This window comes from Prorops nasuta, unplaced genomic scaffold, assembly GCF_024137725.1.
Source record: "Prorops nasuta isolate Cenicafe-Biocafe unplaced genomic scaffold, Cenicafe_Pnas_1.2 PNAS00155, whole genome shotgun sequence".
NCBI classification, from domain to species: domain Eukaryota; kingdom Metazoa; phylum Arthropoda; class Insecta; order Hymenoptera; family Bethylidae; genus Prorops; species Prorops nasuta.
In genome coordinates, this window is record NW_027116951.1 from 1 (window position 1) to 18565 (window position 18565).

The 18565-nt window shown below is 34.7% G+C and overlaps 5 protein-coding genes and 1 long non-coding RNA gene across 6 annotated transcripts; 3 read left to right on the forward strand and 3 right to left on the reverse strand.

The window, feature by feature from the left end:
• Nucleotides 1–196: 196 nt before the first annotated feature.
• LOC136785112 (uncharacterized) lies at nucleotides 197–1835 on the forward strand. Its single transcript, XR_010824548.1, has 3 exons — nucleotides 197–333; nucleotides 396–1572; nucleotides 1710–1835. It is a non-coding gene; the product is annotated as an uncharacterized lncRNA (long non-coding RNA).
• On the reverse strand, nucleotides 1566–5231 carry LOC136785110 (uncharacterized). Its single transcript, XM_066746136.1, has 3 exons — nucleotides 5091–5231; nucleotides 2342–2597; nucleotides 1566–1787 (listed from the first exon to the last, which is right to left on the reverse strand). Exons 1-3 carry the CDS (start codon nucleotides 5164–5166, stop codon nucleotides 1706–1708), a joined length of 414 nt encoding a protein of 137 aa, XP_066602233.1. The 5' UTR covers nucleotides 5167–5231; the 3' UTR covers nucleotides 1566–1705.
• A 572-nt stretch (nucleotides 5232–5803) lies between these two features.
• On the reverse strand, nucleotides 5804–8497 carry LOC136785108 (protein prenyltransferase alpha subunit repeat-containing protein 1-like). Its single transcript, XM_066746133.1, has 2 exons — nucleotides 8282–8497; nucleotides 5804–7722 (listed from the first exon to the last, which is right to left on the reverse strand). Exons 1-2 carry the CDS (start codon nucleotides 8356–8358, stop codon nucleotides 6549–6551), a joined length of 1251 nt encoding a protein of 416 aa, XP_066602230.1. The 5' UTR covers nucleotides 8359–8497; the 3' UTR covers nucleotides 5804–6548.
• Nucleotides 8498–8744: 247 nt separating this feature from the next.
• LOC136785111 (tubulin-specific chaperone A-like) lies at nucleotides 8745–9679 on the forward strand. The gene is made up of 2 exons (XM_066746137.1): nucleotides 8745–9163; nucleotides 9303–9679. The coding sequence occupies exons 1-2, from the start codon at nucleotides 9034–9036 to the stop codon at nucleotides 9527–9529; spliced, it is 357 nt and encodes a 118-aa protein (XP_066602234.1). The 5' UTR covers nucleotides 8745–9033; the 3' UTR covers nucleotides 9530–9679.
• Nucleotides 9680–9682: 3 nt separating this feature from the next.
• Nucleotides 9683–10993, forward strand: LOC136785109 (programmed cell death protein 7-like). Its single transcript, XM_066746135.1, has 3 exons — nucleotides 9683–10445; nucleotides 10511–10718; nucleotides 10785–10993. Exons 1-3 carry the CDS (start codon nucleotides 9683–9685, stop codon nucleotides 10912–10914), a joined length of 1101 nt encoding a protein of 366 aa, XP_066602232.1. The 3' UTR covers nucleotides 10915–10993.
• Nucleotides 10994–11376: 383 nt separating this feature from the next.
• On the reverse strand, nucleotides 11377–16395 carry LOC136785107 (DNA repair protein RAD50.L-like). The gene is made up of 3 exons (XM_066746132.1): nucleotides 15866–16395; nucleotides 15619–15765; nucleotides 11377–15544 (listed from the first exon to the last, which is right to left on the reverse strand). The coding sequence occupies exons 1-3, from the start codon at nucleotides 16094–16096 to the stop codon at nucleotides 11681–11683; spliced, it is 4242 nt and encodes a 1413-aa protein (XP_066602229.1). The 5' UTR covers nucleotides 16097–16395; the 3' UTR covers nucleotides 11377–11680.
• Nucleotides 16396–18565: the final 2170 nt, after the last annotated feature.

Sequence of the window (18565 nt, forward strand, 5' to 3'; positions counted from 1 at the left end):
TTGCTGATAAAAACGTGTAGTAAGGTCTCGTAAATCAACGTCACGAGTATATTCGTAGTGGACGGATGAACTATAGCGCGGCCAAGATGAGAAAAACTGGATGTAATTATCCGAGTGCGTCATATGGGTTGGATTATATTAAACCGGCTTGATCAACATGCGAATTATACCCCTCGGACCCGTCTTCAATTTGGAAGTGAAAACTTGAAACGACATTTCTCGCCTAAAATTCCATCATCCGTCTCAAATCAGAACTTTGTATACTAATTCGCCAGGGTAACTGAATTATTTTCTTTCTAATTTGCAGAGAACCTTTCACTGGGAGTCGATAAGGTAGGAAGAGCCGTTTTAGCATTTTTTCAGAGGTTACTTAACGGTATTTTTTTCTTTTTCAGGAATTTAGCCACAAGTTCATTGTAACACTTTAATCTAAAAGTGCTTTACGTACAGAGTTGAATGGTCGAACGTGAATTTTAATAAATAAGGGAATCGCACCTGCGGTGAGTAGTCTCGTAAGTGGCCGTCCAGTAGAGGGGCGCCACTGTCTCGCGTTGTGGTTCACGTCCAACACATGCAATGTAGGAATAAAAAGGTAGGCCTTCTCCTCGGAAAAACTCAATTTGTCGCAATAGCTCACATCCTCAGAGATGTTTCAATGAGGGAGATGAATAACGGTGTATCAATTTCACAGAGGTGCGCAAAATGGAAGACTCCCAGTAATGGTGGAAGAAGTAGCGAGCAGAAGAAACATTCACTGGACGAAACAGGATAAAAAACTGACACGGGAAGGTAGAAAGTGGGCCTTGCGATCCTTGCGAAGGCGCGCACGTGGGAGTCTAGGGGTTCCTGAGAAGAGCCCCGCCTTGTATCTTGGCGGAAGTTGCGCGTTAACTTAGGTGTATTCGATTCCGGTCACGCAATTTCGTGGAAGACTTCCGGGAATTCTCTAGGAGTTACGGCAATGCGGTGCTGAGCTTCCCGCAATGGAGCTCGTGGGACTCCGCGGACGACACTCGATGAAACGTTCGTCTGGACGCATACTCGTCCCCTCCGGCGCGTCTGCGCCACGCCAGTCACCTATTGACCGAATATTATGGCTCACATGCACGCAAATCCACCCACACTAACGGGAAACGTCAGCCATCGCCCAGCTGGATGTTGCTGCTACCACTTGCCATCGCTTCATGCTCAGCTGATCGTCAACCAAACCAATCTTTCTTCTAAATCCACGATTTCATTTGTCAACCTCTGACACTCTTTCCCTCTCAATTTTATATCGTCGCTTCTTCCCTCGAATCAACTAATCCTCGTTTCTCATATCAAATAGAATTAATATGTTTATAAAATTTTATTTGGAAAATTTGGATTGGTGGTCATTATTAATGAGTATATGTTTAACAGTACAATGAGACAATTAATTGTTACGCTCTGAGGGAACGAGAATCATTTGTTTGCTCAGTCTTTGCTCAGAAAATATCTTCAAACAAACGTCTTTTGCCATTTAAGTATAAGAGTGTACCTTTCGTAATAATGTTTCAGGGAAAGACTGTTTGGTTTAAAAATGGATATTGGGTAACGAGATAGGTTTGATTATTTAAATTATTTTCTTAAATGGAGCAATTTATATTTTTATTACTTCAATTTTTTAAATTACTTTTTTAATGTTTCAACTAATTCTAATGATACACATTTTTCAAATTAAATTTCAGAGAAACGAGAATCTATCACGAATGCAATGGGCCATTTTGTTCCGGAAGGAAGTGGAAACTATGAATGTCTTCGCCTCACTAAAATCAGTTCAATTCTACTCACTCGATTACTCATGTTACACAGACGCAGGATACCACTCATTTCTACCGATTAATGGACTATATATCGCTCACCAGCTGCAATAACGGCACTACTCAAAAATCTATAAACTTGAGTTAAACCTCTGCAACGATCCTATTTTATACTTTCTATCGTTAAACCGAGGTAGGACCCAAGTAAACTCTCTTAATATCATCTTGATGGCGACTGTACCACTGTTTAGTAAATATGCATAAGTAATTAAAAAAACATTAAGCGTTTGTCAAGATCAAGCCCAATTTATACACCATCGCGTTATGTAACACTGGTACAAAATCTCTCAGAACAATTTAGCTCAATAACGTAAAATTAATAATTGAAAAATCTTCAAAATTTGAAAATGCTAAAATCTCTCCATTGTACCATTATTGTAGCCAGTGAATGATGTATGAAAATTCAAATAGTTTTAACTCGAATATAAGGTATAAAATGTGAGTGTAATCGGAGAAGACACTTATGCTATAGGATTAAACAGATAAGTTATTTAGTTTACCTTGGCATAGAAACAATTGGTGTCCCGAGTTGTAGTAAGCTAATAGCGAGTCTTGCCGGTGCAGGTGCAGCTGCGATGAGTTCAGAGCCTCTGCCACCCGTTCTACAAATTCTGTCGATGTTTCCATCTGAGAGAGATGTTCCGGATCTCGCCGCGATTGGAACTTGCAACAGATTGGATCCTACTGCTTTGTATGGCGTTTTGCGGGGACTCCTGAGGGACCCGGATCGTTTCAACGGCGTCCTTGATTCGCTCTCTGGAAAATATTGAAGTATCAGGATTAAGCATCGAGGGAAAATTGATGAAATCTTGAAGTACTTGGAGTTTTCATTAGGGACAATGAGAATCCCTCAGCATGCAGCTGCAACTGCAAACAAACAGGTGCAAGACAGCCGGAAGCAAAACGCGTGAGCTGATGACGGTAGTTTAATTCGTTTAAAGCCCCTCGTTCAGTTACGTCAGCTTAGCATTATACACTGCGTCCTCTTGACTACCTGAATTACGTGAATGCGTTACGAATTGTACTACTTACTACACGAGCGACGCTATGGATTCATCGAACACTCCTCAAAAATGTTAAAAAAAATTCACTGTCAGGTTTCAAGAGAAAAGCCATTGCTTAATTCCAATTCAATGTTTTTTTAATTAAGCTTATCGACCTTCTACGACGGTCAGCTAATTGTTTATGGGAAAAACTGTTCATCGGGTTTAATTGAGCGCTTACCTTTAATTTGATAGACTCTCAGGGCCATTTGGAATAGCGAATGAGCGAATCGTGACTATCGGTTATTAGACGAAGGTCGTAGAATGCGATGCATAGTTATTATAACATAAGTTAAGCTAGTTTAGGACAATGACACCTATGCGAAATTGTCTCGGGACCGTCGACCAAGCGACTGAAAAGCTTTGGGTGTCGTTTAGCGTTACAATACGACCACGTTTCTGGCAGATTGCCGCGCATCTTGAGGATTTTGCGAAATTCGAAGGAACGGACATAATGCATCAATATCGGACTGAGCGAATTAGCCTAATTCGTCCATTTCCAATGACCTACGACCTTACCTTTGTTGAGCAACATACCAAGTGGATATAGATACCGATCAACAACAGCTGACGCCTGTCTGGCATATCTCATATACGTTATAATTATTTTTAGACACTCATCAACGGTTATTATTGCAAAAGCCGCGTCACACGCTTATTACTTCCTACTTCCAAATGTACAATGAAATTCGCACAAGATATCATTGCGGATTTCATTTAGTGTATTTTATAGATGATTTTTTTGAAACGTTTCTTTATTATTTAAATGCAAAAGCTACTTCGAATATTAATGTAAAGTAGTACAACGAAACAATTTTGTACCTTCAGTAAACATGAGAATTCAAAAAGTCGATATTTAAATTATTACTGAAATGTATTAAATTACTTGTAACACGTATCGTACATATTCAGGGTCTTATAAATGAAGTGCAAGTATTCTAACATTTTAATATCATTTAAAATTAATTTTTCTTTATTTTGTGTTTTCTGCATATATAGTATTCTTTCGTTGTACATGATCAGTATAAGGTTTGATAATTAAATCGCTCCAAAGTATAGATATAAAAAAACGTTTATATTTATTATCATAAATATTAAATTTATCAATTTAAGTCAATCAGGCTTCTCTGAATGCAAATAGCTAGAGGTTCGAGAATGTCGTTGTAGAAATTAAATATCTCTTTATAGTTACTAAGATATATATATATTTATAATCTTCCTGTTCTGGAGCGTTTTAACTGACAGACCATGTATAAGAGGCTTTATAGAACTTCACTGGAAGGAAGTTTCGAAAGAATTATGTGACTTGGTAGACAAAGAGATGGGCCGTAGTAAAGTAAAGAATCCAGAAACGTTGTACCAAAGGGCAGTCGTCTGTTTCACGGGTGTTTACCAGTTCTATTTATTTTACCGTGACAAAGAAACGCTTGAATGTCGAGGAAGGGGAAATTTGTCATCGCCGAACGATAACAGCGGTAAATGAGCTTTTCCTGCGCGTAGATTGAAACGAGCGTAGCACTTGGGTAAAGATCGACTGCAACCAGGTCAAAGTTCCTGAGATACAAATTACTGTTGCTATTTGGTGGAAATATGTAATTTTGTACACACCGAGGAAATTAATTCAATCTTTTCTCCTCCGAGCGACTCGCATTATACTTGCAAAATTACCCTCGTAAAATTTGTCGTTACTGTGTTTGTAAAACCTCATTTCTTTGTTGGCATTTTCCGAGGAAATGCGCTTGTTAGACAATTTATTTAGAAGGAATCGGCCACGTAAGTCGGTTGTCAATAATCCGCAATCTCCTTAACGGGCTTCCGTTATACCATATGTCGAGACTAGACTGCAGCTTTCTGACAAACCTTGAAACGAGTGATTCATAAAAATGCGTAAAAATTAATTCAGCTTAAGAAATGTGAGATAAGTTTAAGATTTGGTATTAACTCGATATATAATTTTACTTAATCTTGTGTACAATGCGACTAATTAACTGTAAGCTAACCCAGTTCTCGCGTAACCGAGTTTTATACGTAGGAAAATATGTTTAGCCACGATCAAATGGCGGTAGCTGGAGGTAAGCGATTCGAATCGGACGTTTTTCACGAGTTTCGCAGGCTTGACGAAAAAAGAACTAGGGCCTCTGCCGATAGTCTGGAAACTCGCGAAAAAAAGAGAAAACGCGTTGGAAAAAGAAAACCTGAAACTTACCTCTTTCGTCGGCGGAGATTGACCGTCTGAAGTAGCTCCCCCCACTGACGTCAGAGTAGTCGATTTCTGGTACCATTTTTGATGGTTCCGCGCGAGTTAAAAAATAATGTTTCGGCTATTAGTGTCAATCAAGCTCTAAGCGATGTTTCTTACAGAAAATTTCTGACTAGACCGCTGTCTACTACCGCGTGGAGCAAACGAATAGATTAACCAATGGAAATAATAGTAAATAGTCACGTGCTTCGAAAGCATATTCGCAATAATATACGAGCAATGTCGTCACGAACAGTTTCGCGGCTCGATGCGAGATGGTTTCACTTCGATCGCACGGCCAGTTTGGGCAGCTAAAGTTCAATTTAACATAGCACGAGTTTCTAGCACCGATCGATCGACTCGAGAACTATATTAACACGCTGCTTGATATACAACGGACGATAAATTAAAAGCTAGTGTATTAATTAATCTTCAATGGTATTTTTCGCCCGAGCTTATTAGCTTATTCGAAATAGTGAAACGCGCAAAATAAGCCTCGCAGTATGAAAACTAAAATAGAAACTAAATATATTTGCCACTGCATTTGTCACCGGACCAAACAGAATCCTGTGGTAGTTTATCGATCCCGTAAGTTTGAATGGTGAGTGTTACAAGGATTTGATAGGATAAATCAAGGTTCACCCGAGAATATCCACGTTCGATTTAAAGAAAGAATTAAATTGTTGTAGGTTAACCGTTTATTTTAGTACTCTTTCTCTCTCACACTCTCCCCCTTCCACTGTCTTTTACACACATACTCATATGCACACACTCATACCCGCCAGACTTAACGATAAACGTTTCAACCGCCGTTAAGATACAGAACTGGCGTGTAACAAGTTAACCGGTTATTTTTATTTGGTTTCTCGTGCCAAAGACACTTGACACGGTCATGTCGCAGACGCCAGCATGGTTGGCATACAATTGTACAAACGCTTTCAAGGTCATGAAAAACACACTTGTAAAAAACTAATGCTTTTTTTTCGCATTTTCGTTCAGCGTCTTAAAAATACAGTTCTCGCATGCGATAAGCCCTTCAATAAAGAAGCCCCAGTATACATATCGTTCTTCTACGGCTCCGATTTATAATCTGGAGAGTATCTTAATGAGCAATGTCCAACAAATTTTGTACGCTTCTTAAGAAACTTTCTTAATAGCTCACTCGGATCACTGGGCTTTTGATTGACGGAAGAGTAGTACGATGTCTTATAAGCTAAACTTACAAGTAATGTAATCATTGACTGGGATTAAATTATATCTACGGGATGGTTTGCATAGAACCAGACTAAATAGTACACTTGTCTATTGGAACAAAATGTGCGTGATCTTATTGCTCTGCTCTAGCGAGCTAATCACTGAATTTAACGTTGAAATTCAATACGAGTGATTACACAGTATAGTTGGTATTACGATTAATCAAAGTGTTTAACGGCTAGTACGTCGTGGCAATAGCTGAAGGCCGAAGCTACCGATGTACTTGGTGAATCTGTCGGCCAGCAGCTTCTCGTGGTCGCTACGATTCCTCGCCAGTTCGACTAATTCTCGACTACGGGAACAGAAAGCATCCTCCAGAGGGCAGGTGACATCAACGACCATGTCGTTCAGTACCTCCTCCTCGTCGTAGTCCCAAAATCTAATTTTCGACTGATCGGACCCTCGTTTCCTGCAGTTGGCGAGATATTTCACTAATATATAAGCAAGGAACCTTCGATGGCACCAAAGAGCCTCGTGATCCGCATACATCCTGATCGCATCCTCGTTAGCCCTGCATTCCTCGACCCAATAAGAGAGAGCTCTGTAACAAGCACGCTTCTCGTTTTCGGGGAGTACTGCGCAGGGAATAGGATCGACGGGATTCCTGGACTCATCGGTGGAATCCTCGGCGTCACTCGCAATGTAAGAGACCAGCAGATCACGACGCTCGTTGTAGTCCTCGAAATTAGCTGGAACATGACTGCATTCAGCCATGCACTGTTTCAGAAGGAACTGTCGGTAGACGAATCCACTATGATCCGATACGTGCCTCTGGCACCAGGCTGACGTAACCTTAATCTCGGAGTCTAAGGTGGGATGGGTGTAACCTCTGGAATGCCGGATATTCATCACGAGCCTTCGATGGGTCCAGGCGTGGTAATTATTGGCGTACCAATCGGCGCAGGCCTCGGCCATTTTAACCTCGGCACAGAGCAAAGATTCGGCATCCGTTGGATCGTAGTCGGTACCTTTGGCGTCTAGGATGTACGGCAATAGCCAACGTCTATACGCGAAGGCTTCGAAACACTTTGGATTGTTGGACAGCACCATCCTGGAAAATGCAAGCTCGTTGATGGGCTCCAATTTTTGGCACCTCACGAGCTCGCATCTCATGTTCCAAAAAGTCGTTACGTCGGGGTTCAACAACAAAGCACCCATCAACCATCTCGCTACAGTACTGGGTTCCTCTCTCCTGTGTCGATTTTGCCTCAACTCCATCAGCCTCCGGTAAACGTAACAGTAAAGTGGACGGACGCACCATGATGCCAGACCCAAGGCATCCTCATGATGGAACACTGGCGATTTATTCTCGTTGTCCTTAGCGGGAACAATCTCGAAACCCTTCCTACGATTGAGATAACTAGTTTTATAATCTCCAATTAATTAATATTCGAGCACCCGTTTCTTTCAGTCGCTTTGCAGCAATGATAATAATCGATAGATAACGATGGTTACATCTACAGGGCGGTTGTCGGCTTTTACGTTTAACAACAATCGTTTATCTGACAAGTTCGTTCGTGTGCAGGTGACTGACGCTTGTGTGAGTGAGGGATACGTTAGTGATTATGATTGCGTTAATCGAACTTGATGGGAAACTCTTTGCTTTAATTCGTATACGATAATCGAGTTTAATGCGATGGCGTCAAGAAGTGGGGAATTATAAAGCTAAATCTTTCATGTAAATTTTTACATGTAGTCGCGTGCAACTAAACCTCGTACGCAACTTTCTTTTCACTGAAAAAGCGTCCCTGGCACGAGAAAACCCAGTTTTAATGAGTTTATATGGAAAAATGCAATGGTCATGCATTAATTACAAAGTTAGGAAGAGGGGGAATTCGTATTTTGGAGGTTTTTAAGACACCGCCCTTGTATACATATTATGAGAAATAGAGAAACATACTCACAGAGACAAGTTCTTTTTTAGCACGTTTTCTATGTCCACAAGGATTTTCTCGGCAGCCGGAAATGTATCGTCTTGCATTGTACTCTCGACAATTCGAATCCTTACATTTCTCCCAGGATCAACGTTTAGTAACTCGTTGAAATTTACTTTTCCGATCCTTAAACTTCTCCAATGCAGGCACGATGCAGCGTTGTACACGACGGAAGTCTGTTCGACTATCTGTAAGAGTTTGTCGGCATGCTTAAAGAAGTCGTGAAGATAGTTGCGAAACGATCGAGGGCAGTCATATCGACATCATGGCGCCAAATTTTCGATACACTCGAAGCAATTATATATATTTTTCCAAGTCATGTGTGGTGTGGTTTATGTTCATTTAAAATCTTCTGAATTGCCAAAATTGAATGATTTTTATTGAAATTTCAATTTTTCGAATTGAGATTATATAGAAAAATATATAGCAAAAAATACTGGCCTTGTAACTGAGAGGAGAGATTCGATTATTTTTACAATATGGCTACAACGTTACACTATATACACGATAAAAAGGCGTGTTGCAAACTTGCAACGTTGCAATTTACCAATAGCCATTAGTCTATTATAGGCATATTGGTCTAAAATTCTCTTAACCTGTCAATACGGTCAGTGGTTAAATTGACTTTCTCTATTCATCCTGTCTAATAAGGTAAAACTAGTTTGTTCCTTGTAAATTTGACTGAAGGACTATTGTTAATTTTTGGTTGTATTTGAGAAAAAATGTCTGACCCTCGTTTACGAATTTTGAAAATAAAAACTGGTGTAGTTAAACGTCTGGCAAAAGAGAAGATAACGTATGAAAAAGAGGCAGCTCAGCAACGTGAAAGGATACAAAAATTAAAAGAGCAGGGTAAGATCTATTTCTTGTGAGAATTCTTTGTCACATCGTTCGGTTTAATTTTAGAGACATTCGTCCAAACAGTTTATTGTGTCTAATGAAATTTAATTGTTATAAAGTTGTATTTTAAGTAATACAATTTTTCTTACAGATAAAGATGGCTATGACATTAGAAAACAAGAAGAAGTATTACAGGAATCCCTAATGATGGTACCTGATTGTCAACGTAGACTCATAAAAGCTTTTGAAGAATTGAAAAAAATTTTGGATACTGAACAAGATTTGAAGGAGGAAGAAGGATATATCGAGGCAGAAAAAGTTTTACAGGAAGCCGAAACACAAATGCCTAAGGAAGACGAAATCTTACAAATGTGTTAATTCAGAATATTAATCTTTACTTTGAATTTTGTCTGCAACCAAACTTTTGCATTTGATAATACGTTTGTACACTGACCTAAAATATTTTAATTTATAAGATTCTGATAGTTGTAAGCTACAGGTACTTTAAGCCGTTCTTTAGTATCAAGAAACATGTATAATAATCAAAACTTTTTGAAAGCTCCAGTTTATGGATTTGTTAGTACACAAGATATGTATTACACTCAGTCTGTTCATTCACAAGATTTTAACATTAATATTATTGTACAAGAGCGACAAAAATATGAAACAGACATCGAACAATTTCTACAGGAAAATTTGGAACAAACAGTCAAAGAAGAGAACAGTGTGGATAAATCTAATAAAATTGCTATGACTAGAGCTGCCTTAATATCAGTTCACACCTTAAATCAGAACATGAAGACTATTACAATGGAATTGAAAAATAAAACTGATTTATCTGATACCGAATATCAGGATAAATTAAATTTTTGTAAAAAAATAAAGTGCCAGATTCTTGAGAACCTAGCAATTTTTAAGGATAATAGTTTTCTAAGTAAAGTAAAAAAGGATCTAATAAGGAGAAAGAAAAAGAGATTAAGAGAAAGGTCTAACAGAGTAAAGTGGGCTCAGCAAAAATTGCATCATTCTGAGAAGAGAGCAAGATTGCACAATGAAATTGATAACTGGATTGGAAGTGCAAAAGCAGTAATTGAACGTGAAAAACAAGAAGAAAATTTGAGAAAGGATGCTGATTTAGTTTTGTTTGATGTTAGAGGTAAAAGAAATGATGCTAAGAAGTTCCTTGGTCTTCTACAGGAGCTGCAAAGCTTAAGAAATGTAAAAGTTGAAGTTGCCAGGGCTAGAGGAGAAAATTTGTCATCAGCAGCTGACGAAGCATTCAATAATATTATTGGTAAGATAGTTTCTTTTCCAGAGAAAAGTGTTTGGTATATAAAATTAATTATTTTTGTTTGACAGTTAAGCTAACCGAACAATGGTCAGCTTTAGACAGAGAATATTCTATAGAGGAACAGGGCTTAAAATTAATGCTTAAAACGGATAATGAAGAAAAAATAGAAAAGCAGAAGAAGAATACTTTTGATGAGTGGGAGTATGTTTTATTTGGCAGGAAATTAATTCTACCAAGTCTAGATTATACATACCTCAATAATATTATTTCAAATCGGTAGGTATAAAATAGTTTTTTATTACCCAATGCAATTAATATTTAAAATTATTTCAATTTTTCCAGTAATGCATGGGACAAAAGTATCAGTAATGAAAGTAATGCTACACCAATTCCAATTGGTTGGATAGTGCCTGAAAAACCATCTTCTGCTGCATGGCAAAAATGCGTAAAAACAGAATTAAATTTTTCTTAACAATTTAACATACATTCTTTTCTGTAAGTAATTGTTCATAAAAATAATTCATACAAATAAATTTGCTACTTAACTTTGCTATCTCTTTTTTTCTATATTTAATAAAAAGATTACTTAAAATATATATATTTGTGATGAAATTATGTCCCTTCTTGAAAATTATTATTCAATGTAAATAATTATGTAAAACACTTAAAAGCGTATACAATCCGCCTTTGAGTGCTAACATTCAATTCTTATATAACCGAGTAAAACTTATAAAGGTAAAAAATGCAGGAAATTTATATCGTAACGCCGTTATCTATGATATTTTCGTACTATACTACATTTAAATTCATTCAATAGAAGTTTTCAGATTTACAAGTAACATGCGGTTCTTGAATAATTTTTTTTTATCATAATAAATAAAATACAAAATGAATCAGTCTCGACGATTAATATCAATTTAATTATAACACATGATTGATAGAAAATATTTATATTTAACTTAATCATAAACGTTAACAGGTACAATAGACACATGATACTCATCAAATTATTTCCAGGAAATAAAACATTTTTTTATAGAAAATTATGTTTGTTTTATTTTTTAACTTTATATACTTGATGTTGTATACATCAATAACCTTATGCTATATTTTTTTTTTAATAACACAACTTTTAATATATAAATTAATTATAACATGAAAAACTATACGCGTAAAATAAAAAACTTATTCAATATTAGAGAGCCTTAAGTTTAAACTACTAAGCGTAATTTAAATATTTACAATCTTTTTCTTTTTCTTAGTGTGGCAAAGTCTTCAACGATTTCAAGGTCATCATCTGAACTTCGTTTTCTTCGTTCTATTTGTTGAACTGACTTACTTCTTAGAGGATTATTTGCTTTACAGTCATTTCGTTTTCCACGCGTTTTGGTAAGTTGACAATGTTGCGATGCAGCAGCTTCAAAATCTGGCGATGTAGTATTTTGAGAATCTGGTGGTTTGATAGTTAGAGAAGTGTGCGGTTCCAAGTCTTCTTCATCGCTAGATGCGTCATATTTCTCTACATCTATCGGACAAGGTTCTTGTTGTTGTACATTCCACGATCTTACACCCGTACGACCATTATTTTTACGATACAATTCGCAATACTTCATGCTACTATTTAGATGAGCAAGTTTACGAAGAAACTTTTCATCGTGGCTAATTATTACTAACTGAAAATGTTTTTGATGCTGGGAACGAGTAGCAACAATTTTAGCCAATGCATTTGCTAAATTAGAAGCATTAATATCGTCCAAATTCGTGGTGGGCTCATCGAGTGTCAAAATGCCACAGTGTTTACAAAACGTTTCAGCAATCGCTAATCTTATAATTATCGAAGCTAGCACCTTTTGTCCAGCGCTGCACCGATTTTTCATTTCAATTTCTTGTCCATTCTTAATTTGTAAAATTTTATAATTATACTGCCTTCTGGCTTCTCCGTGATTTTTAGTTGGTTCAGCTCGAATTTCTATGTAGTTTGTATCGTTCCCTATATATATAATCTCCCAGAGCCTTCTAATTATTACATTTAATGTGTTCATACGCTCCTCGTGGAAGGCCACCATTGCGCTATCCAAAGCGACGCCAAAAAGTTTAGCATTATCTATAGCTTCTTCCGTTACAGCAAGTTGAATACATTTCTTTTTATATTCGGCTCTTGCTGTCTTATACTTCTCCTTCATCAGCTCACTTGTATAATTCCTGATAGATATTTTAAGTTCTTCACAAGTTCCTTGCAGTATATTTTTTTCACGAGACAACTTGTCCTCTTCAAATTTCTTTTCTTTCATTGTTTTATTTATATCCATTTGAGGTAGTGATTTTTGCTCTTCTTTTAATGCACTATATTCCTGTTTCAATTTTTTCGCTTTTGAACGATATTGATACATTCTTATATTATCTAGTAACAGCCGCTTGGTCACACCCTGTGCAGACAAGTCTTCTTTGATTTCATCCATTTCTTTTTGCTTGATCATTTTTGTTTGTGTAAGTTGGTTTATTCTTTGTCGGTACTGATTAATTTGCTGCTCAGTATTGAGCAACGTGTCGGCAAAATTCTGTTTTCCCAACTCTTTTATCTCCTTCTGTATTTTCTTTAATTCAAATAACTGTCTATAAGATTTTTCTACTAATTTCCTATCAGCTTCTTGCTTTTCCTTATTTTTTCGCTTTTCATCATTCAACTGACGGATAGATTCATCCATTTTCTTACTTACAGCTGCTAGTTTTATACGCAATTCTTTGATTGATTCATTTAAGGACACTTCGCGTGTATTTAATTCGTTAATTTTATCCTTGAACTGTTTAAGTTTTTGTAAGTTTGACCGAATTCGTAACTGTTGCTCGTGCAAATTATTACGATGCTCTCTAGCGTGCTGCATTTTTTCATTATGCGCATCGATCTCTAATTGTAAGCTCTGAATTTCTTCACAATAATCTTTTAAACGATCTTTCAAAATAATTTTCTGGTCCTGTATTTGTTCAATAGTCCGATTATTTTTAACTCCCGCTTCATCTAAACGCTTTTTGAGTCTACTGGTAGATTCACGTATACTTTGTATTTCATTTATATATTGATCCCATCGAATTATATCTGTAAATATTTCATTGCACACCTTCAATCTTTTTTCAGGCTCTTTCAAAGCTGTTTTTAGTGAAGTTAATATTAATGTTTGCTCTTCAACGTCCTCTTCTATTTTATTTAAGTTTTGCCTTAAATTTGGAAGTGAAGTTTCTTCTACCTCCAATATTTTCTCAACCACAGGTTTCAGTTGTAACATGCTATTGTAAAATGCTTGTTGCTTTTTTAATTCATCTTGAAGTACGACTATGTTATTAGGTTGAGATTGTTTTATCTCATTTTTAAGTTCTTTTTTTAAGTTTTCAATTGAATTGATATTGTCTAAACTGGTGCGGCATAATGGACAACAGGGTTCTTTCTTTTCTAGTTGTTTCAAGTAATCAGTGTATACAATAGTTTTATAGGAATGTATGCCAATCTTATCACGTAAATTTTGTGTCTTTTTTGATTGAAGTAAGAGAAATTCATTAAACTGTTTATACTCACAATGTAAAGATATCTTATTTTTATCACTTTCTAATACTTCATTTAGTTTTTGTAATTCCATTTCAGTATGCTTCATAGTGGTGTTTAAAGTAGTTAAAAGATTTTGCTGTTTCTGAATGTCTTTTTCTAGTTGTTTTATTTGATTGGTTACGTCTCTTTTTACAGTTTCTACTTTGGCTTGTAATTTGTTTTCAGGAATTTCAGATACTTGGAGCAACTCTATAATTTCTTGTTCATATTTACTCTTTAATTCCTGTATTGCTGTTTTTTTAACGTTTAATGTGGTATTTTCCTTCTCCAATTCTGTTTGCAGTGAATTAAATTTATGAAGTTTGTTCATTTCTTCATCTAACTCGTTAATTTCAGCATCAGTACTGTTCTTCAAATTGATTGTATCATTAATTCGTTCTTTCACAGCACCTACATCAAATGCTTCATTCAGCCTTTCAATATTTTTATTTGCTTTTTCCACCTCAGACTCAATTGAGTTTAATGTGCTGGCAGATTCATTCACCTTAGTAATTTCTGCTTGTATGGTCTTTGTTTCACTCTTGATATCATTTACATCTTTAACTTTCAGATGTATTTCAGATTCAATTTTAGATTTTTCTGTACGTAACGAATCAACGTTTTTTTGTGCTTCATCTTCTTTAGCATCCATTTTTATTCTATTTGAGGTGGCATTATTTTCAATGTCTGTGTGCACGTTTACCAATGTTTGCATAAGTCTTGAAACTTCTAAATCTGAAACATTTGCATCTACTGTATGAAGATCATTTGCCAGTAATACATCATTTAAAATGTTATTTCTCAATGAAATTTTCTTTTTTTCATCTTCCACTTGTTGTTTCAGTGTACCAAGAGATTCACTTTTTCTCGTCAATAATACTGAGGTTTTTTGTTCTTCCTTAACCATATCTTGATATTCATTTTCCAATTTACTTAAACTATTATTTTTCTCTTCAAATGTATTATTAGAAGAGTCTAACTTCTTTTGTAACTCTTCTTCTGTTTCTTCATAAATTGTTTCAACACTTTCTGCTAATTCTTCATATTGTTGCTTGCATATATCAAATTCTGCCTTTTTCTTTTCTTGAGCAATAAGTAGTTTTTTTAATTTTAATTCTATTGCAGCAATCCTTTCAATTTCTTCAGTTATCGGTACAAGTTTGACATTGATACCTTCTATTCTCTCTTCAGATTTTTCCAATTTAATTTTTTGTTTTGCTAAATAGTTTTCTTTTTCTTCAACTTCACCAACTAAAATAGAATAACTATGTTTATATGCTTTTATCTCTTTTAGTGACACTGTTGCCATTTTTGCAAATTTTGTGACATCTTCGAGTGCTTTATTATAATTTGAAGTATCAAAAATATCATCAAATTTTTCTTTTAATTTTTTACCATCAGTAAATGGCCAATCAAATTCCTCTTGATGACAAAATATTACATTATTAATAATTGCTTTTGATACACCCATTAAACATCCAATTTCATAGTCTACATTTTCTAATCGACCACCTATTTGAACATACTGAAAAAATTATTTTAAATTTAATAAACTATATATACAACAGTACTTTTATTTATTTTACATAAATTCTATACCTCTTTTTCACCTTTCATTTTTCTGCTAATAAGAGCATCAAGCTTCTTTGTAGAAACACTTGTCCTTCTAGTGACTTCCATTACTCTAGTTATCATGTATGTGTTTGCTGCAGAATCACGTAAGAAGACTTTAACAACAGCTTTAAGCTAAAAACAAAAGAAAACTGTAAACTTCTTATTATAAATATAAACTCACAAAAGACAAATCAAATGAATAAAATTATAATTAATTATTCAAACATTTTACCATAGCACTTTTAGTTAATATAGGGTCGTGAAAAAACGACTGTCCATTATTTCCAGAATTTGGTGGAAAATCTCCGGTAATAGCAAATTTTAATGATTCAATTATTGTTGTTTTTCCAGTACCATTTGGCCCCAAAATAAGGGTTAAGGGATGAGAAAATGATATAACATTGTTACTGTCATCACTAAAATTACGAACCCCACATATTGATAATGCTTTGATACGCGACATTTTTGCTCGTAATTAATAACAATTAATTCGATTTTCAATTATCAATTTCAATATTATTCGATAAGCATTAAATAATACCGATTTATCAAACTGATAATAATGAACTATTAAATTGATTATTCTCCAATTATTCCAAATTTTCAAAAAATGAGATAATTAAATTCGGCAGAGTTGATGAATGGTGACGCAAAATGCAGGAAATGGATTCATACCGGTCATTTACTTGGACCATTTGAACGAACTGCTAAAGTGCTAATACTGCTGATGCGAATCAGGGCCTGCAATTCCTGCAAAGTGCAACTGTGCAAACTTCATTGTTGCTTATGGTATTTGTGGTATGTATACCAGCAGCGTTTTTAGCGCTACCTATGTTGTATATGACATATGTACAGTTGAGCCCAATAATCTTGCGTCAGGCGAGGGGAAGTAGAAATCAGAGGGGCGAAGGAATTTCTAGGGAGTTTGTCCGCAGCTGTCAAATGGCGCGATTAACCCTAAATTTTGGATCGTAAACAGAAATAATATTTTATTAAAACGATTGCGGAAAACAAAGAAGGATTTTAATACATTACAGAGAAGAAAAAATATATTAGATGAGTATAAATTAATAACAAAAATGAAAATTAATGTAAATTTTTAAGGAAATATACTTTGTGGTTATTTTATTTCTGTTACAGGCTAAATCCTATTCTTCATGAGTTTAAATCGCAGGAAAGAAATACTTAAAGACCAATGAATGAAAAAGGACTGATTTATGAAGCATTTCTGTGTGGCCCAGTCATTTCAATAATTGTGACATAATGTTATAATAGTGAAAGTGTAAGCGATTGCTGTGTATACAAAGAAATTTATTACAAAATAATAATAATTTTGTATGATAATGTTTTGATTCCTATTATTATAAATTAAAGCTAGTTCAATTAAAATTAATTATTTTTATTTCTTCCTTAACCACACACAGATTATATACGTACAGAGTAATTACATATTCTTGTAGAACCTATCTTTCAGCTAATATAACTAAATTGTAACTATTTTATATCTGCATGTTATAAACTATTTGTTTCAATGATTTTTATTATTGAATGTGAGATAAATTACGTAGAGTTTCTGCAAATTTCTTATTAGTCTGTCACATCCTTGAACATATTAGCTTGTATGATATTTATATGTCTCCTTTGCACTATTTTCTTCTAGTCTATAAGATATAACAATAATTTTATTATCGTTTTTAAATACACGCAGATAAGATGATTATGCTGATTTGTAATTAATTTTATAAATATTGGAATGATAGTTAAACCATTGTCTTATTAAATTTGGAAAATGGCATTTGAACGATGCTATTTAAATTAGGCCTCTTTTCTGTGAGATATGTTCTCATAATACTTGATTAGATAAAGTTCCTTAAAAGTTATGTGTATAATACTGAGTTCATCTTATTTTTTAGCTTCAAGTAGTTTTCCAGCAACGTGTTTGAATATACATTTTGAATATAGAATACTCTATTTCCTTACTCTTATTATAATGTTGTCAGGATTGATAGAAAGATTTGTCAATCATCTGAAAATGATAGGATATACATATGATGACTGGATAAATTAAGGTTTTAGGACAGATAAGTCTCATGAACAAATAGGAATAATAAAATAAGTATTGAATATTGGAAATGGATATCCAAATATGTAGCTGGAAAATATAATTTGAAGCTGAAAACAAGCTGAACTCAGCAGTATATATAAACGTATTGGTCGACAATATCCTCTCAAATAGAAGAAAAAGATATCAGGTGGATGAGGGGTCAAACATATTTAAGTACAATAAGTCCAGTGTCCATTCTTCAAATTTAATACAGCAATAGTTTACCAATCATCTCAATTATTATAGAAACAATTAGACAGCAGAATAAGCATATTTGAGCATATTTAAAAATATTCAGAGAATTATTGGTATATGCATTGAAAACTAGAAGAAGAAGGAACATTCAAGGCAAATAAATGTCATACGAGATGTGGAAGCATATGTGACGAATCAATAAGAAATTAGTAGAAAATTTATACAATTTGTTTCACTTTGAATAATAAAAATCATTGAAACAAATAGTTATAACATGCAGATATAAAATAGTTACAATTTAGTTATATTAGCTTAAAGATAGGTTCTACAAGAATATGTAATTACTCTGTACGTATATAATCTGTGTGTGGTTAAGGAAGAAATAAAAATAATTAATTTTAATTGAACTAGCTTTAATTTATAATAATATGATTCAAAACATTATCATACAAAATTATTATTATTTTGTAATGAAATTTCTTTGTATACACAGCAATCGCTTACACTTTCACTATTATAACATTATGTCACAATTATTGAAATGACTGGGCCACACAGAAATGCTTCATAAATCAGTCCTTTTTCATTCATTGGTCTTTAAGTATTTCTTTCCTGCGATTTAAACTCATGAAG

Bases quoted from the DNA above. Each gene is read 5' to 3' on its own strand.
- LOC136785111 (XM_066746137.1), top strand. From the start codon at position 9,034: ATGTCTGACCCTCGTTTACGAATTTTGAAAATAAAAACTGGTGTAGTT. The intron at 9,164-9,302 runs GTAAGATCTATT...TTTTTCTTACAG, and splicing joins ACAAAAATTAAAAGAGCAGG to ATAAAGATGGCTATGACATT.
- LOC136785108 (XM_066746133.1), bottom strand. From the start codon at position 8,358: ATGCAAGACGATACATTTCCGGCTGCCGAGAAAATCCTTGTGGACATA. The intron at 7,723-8,281 runs GTGAGTATGTTT...TCTCAATCGTAG, and splicing joins CTAAAAAAGAACTTGTCTCT to GAAGGGTTTCGAGATTGTTC.
- LOC136785107 (XM_066746132.1), bottom strand. From the start codon at position 16,096: ATGTCGCGTATCAAAGCATTATCAATATGTGGGGTTCGTAATTTTAGT. The intron at 15,766-15,865 runs GTAAAATGTTTG...TTTTGTTTTTAG, and splicing joins TATTAACTAAAAGTGCTATG to CTTAAAGCTGTTGTTAAAGT. The intron at 15,545-15,618 runs GTATAGAATTTA...TAATTTTTTCAG, and splicing joins AAATGAAAGGTGAAAAAGAG to TATGTTCAAATAGGTGGTCG.
- LOC136785109 (XM_066746135.1), top strand. From the start codon at position 9,683: ATGTATAATAATCAAAACTTTTTGAAAGCTCCAGTTTATGGATTTGTT. The intron at 10,446-10,510 runs GTAAGATAGTTT...TTTGTTTGACAG, and splicing joins AGCATTCAATAATATTATTG to TTAAGCTAACCGAACAATGG. The intron at 10,719-10,784 runs GTAGGTATAAAA...CAATTTTTCCAG, and splicing joins AATAATATTATTTCAAATCG to TAATGCATGGGACAAAAGTA.
- LOC136785110 (XM_066746136.1), bottom strand. From the start codon at position 5,166: ATGGTACCAGAAATCGACTACTCTGACGTCAGTGGGGGGAGCTACTTC. The intron at 2,598-5,090 runs GTAAGTTTCAGG...AATATTTTCCAG, and splicing joins AATCTCCGCCGACGAAAGAG to AGAGCGAATCAAGGACGCCG. The intron at 1,788-2,341 runs GTAAACTAAATA...AACTGATTTTAG, and splicing joins CCAATTGTTTCTATGCCAAG to TGAGGCGAAGACATTCATAG.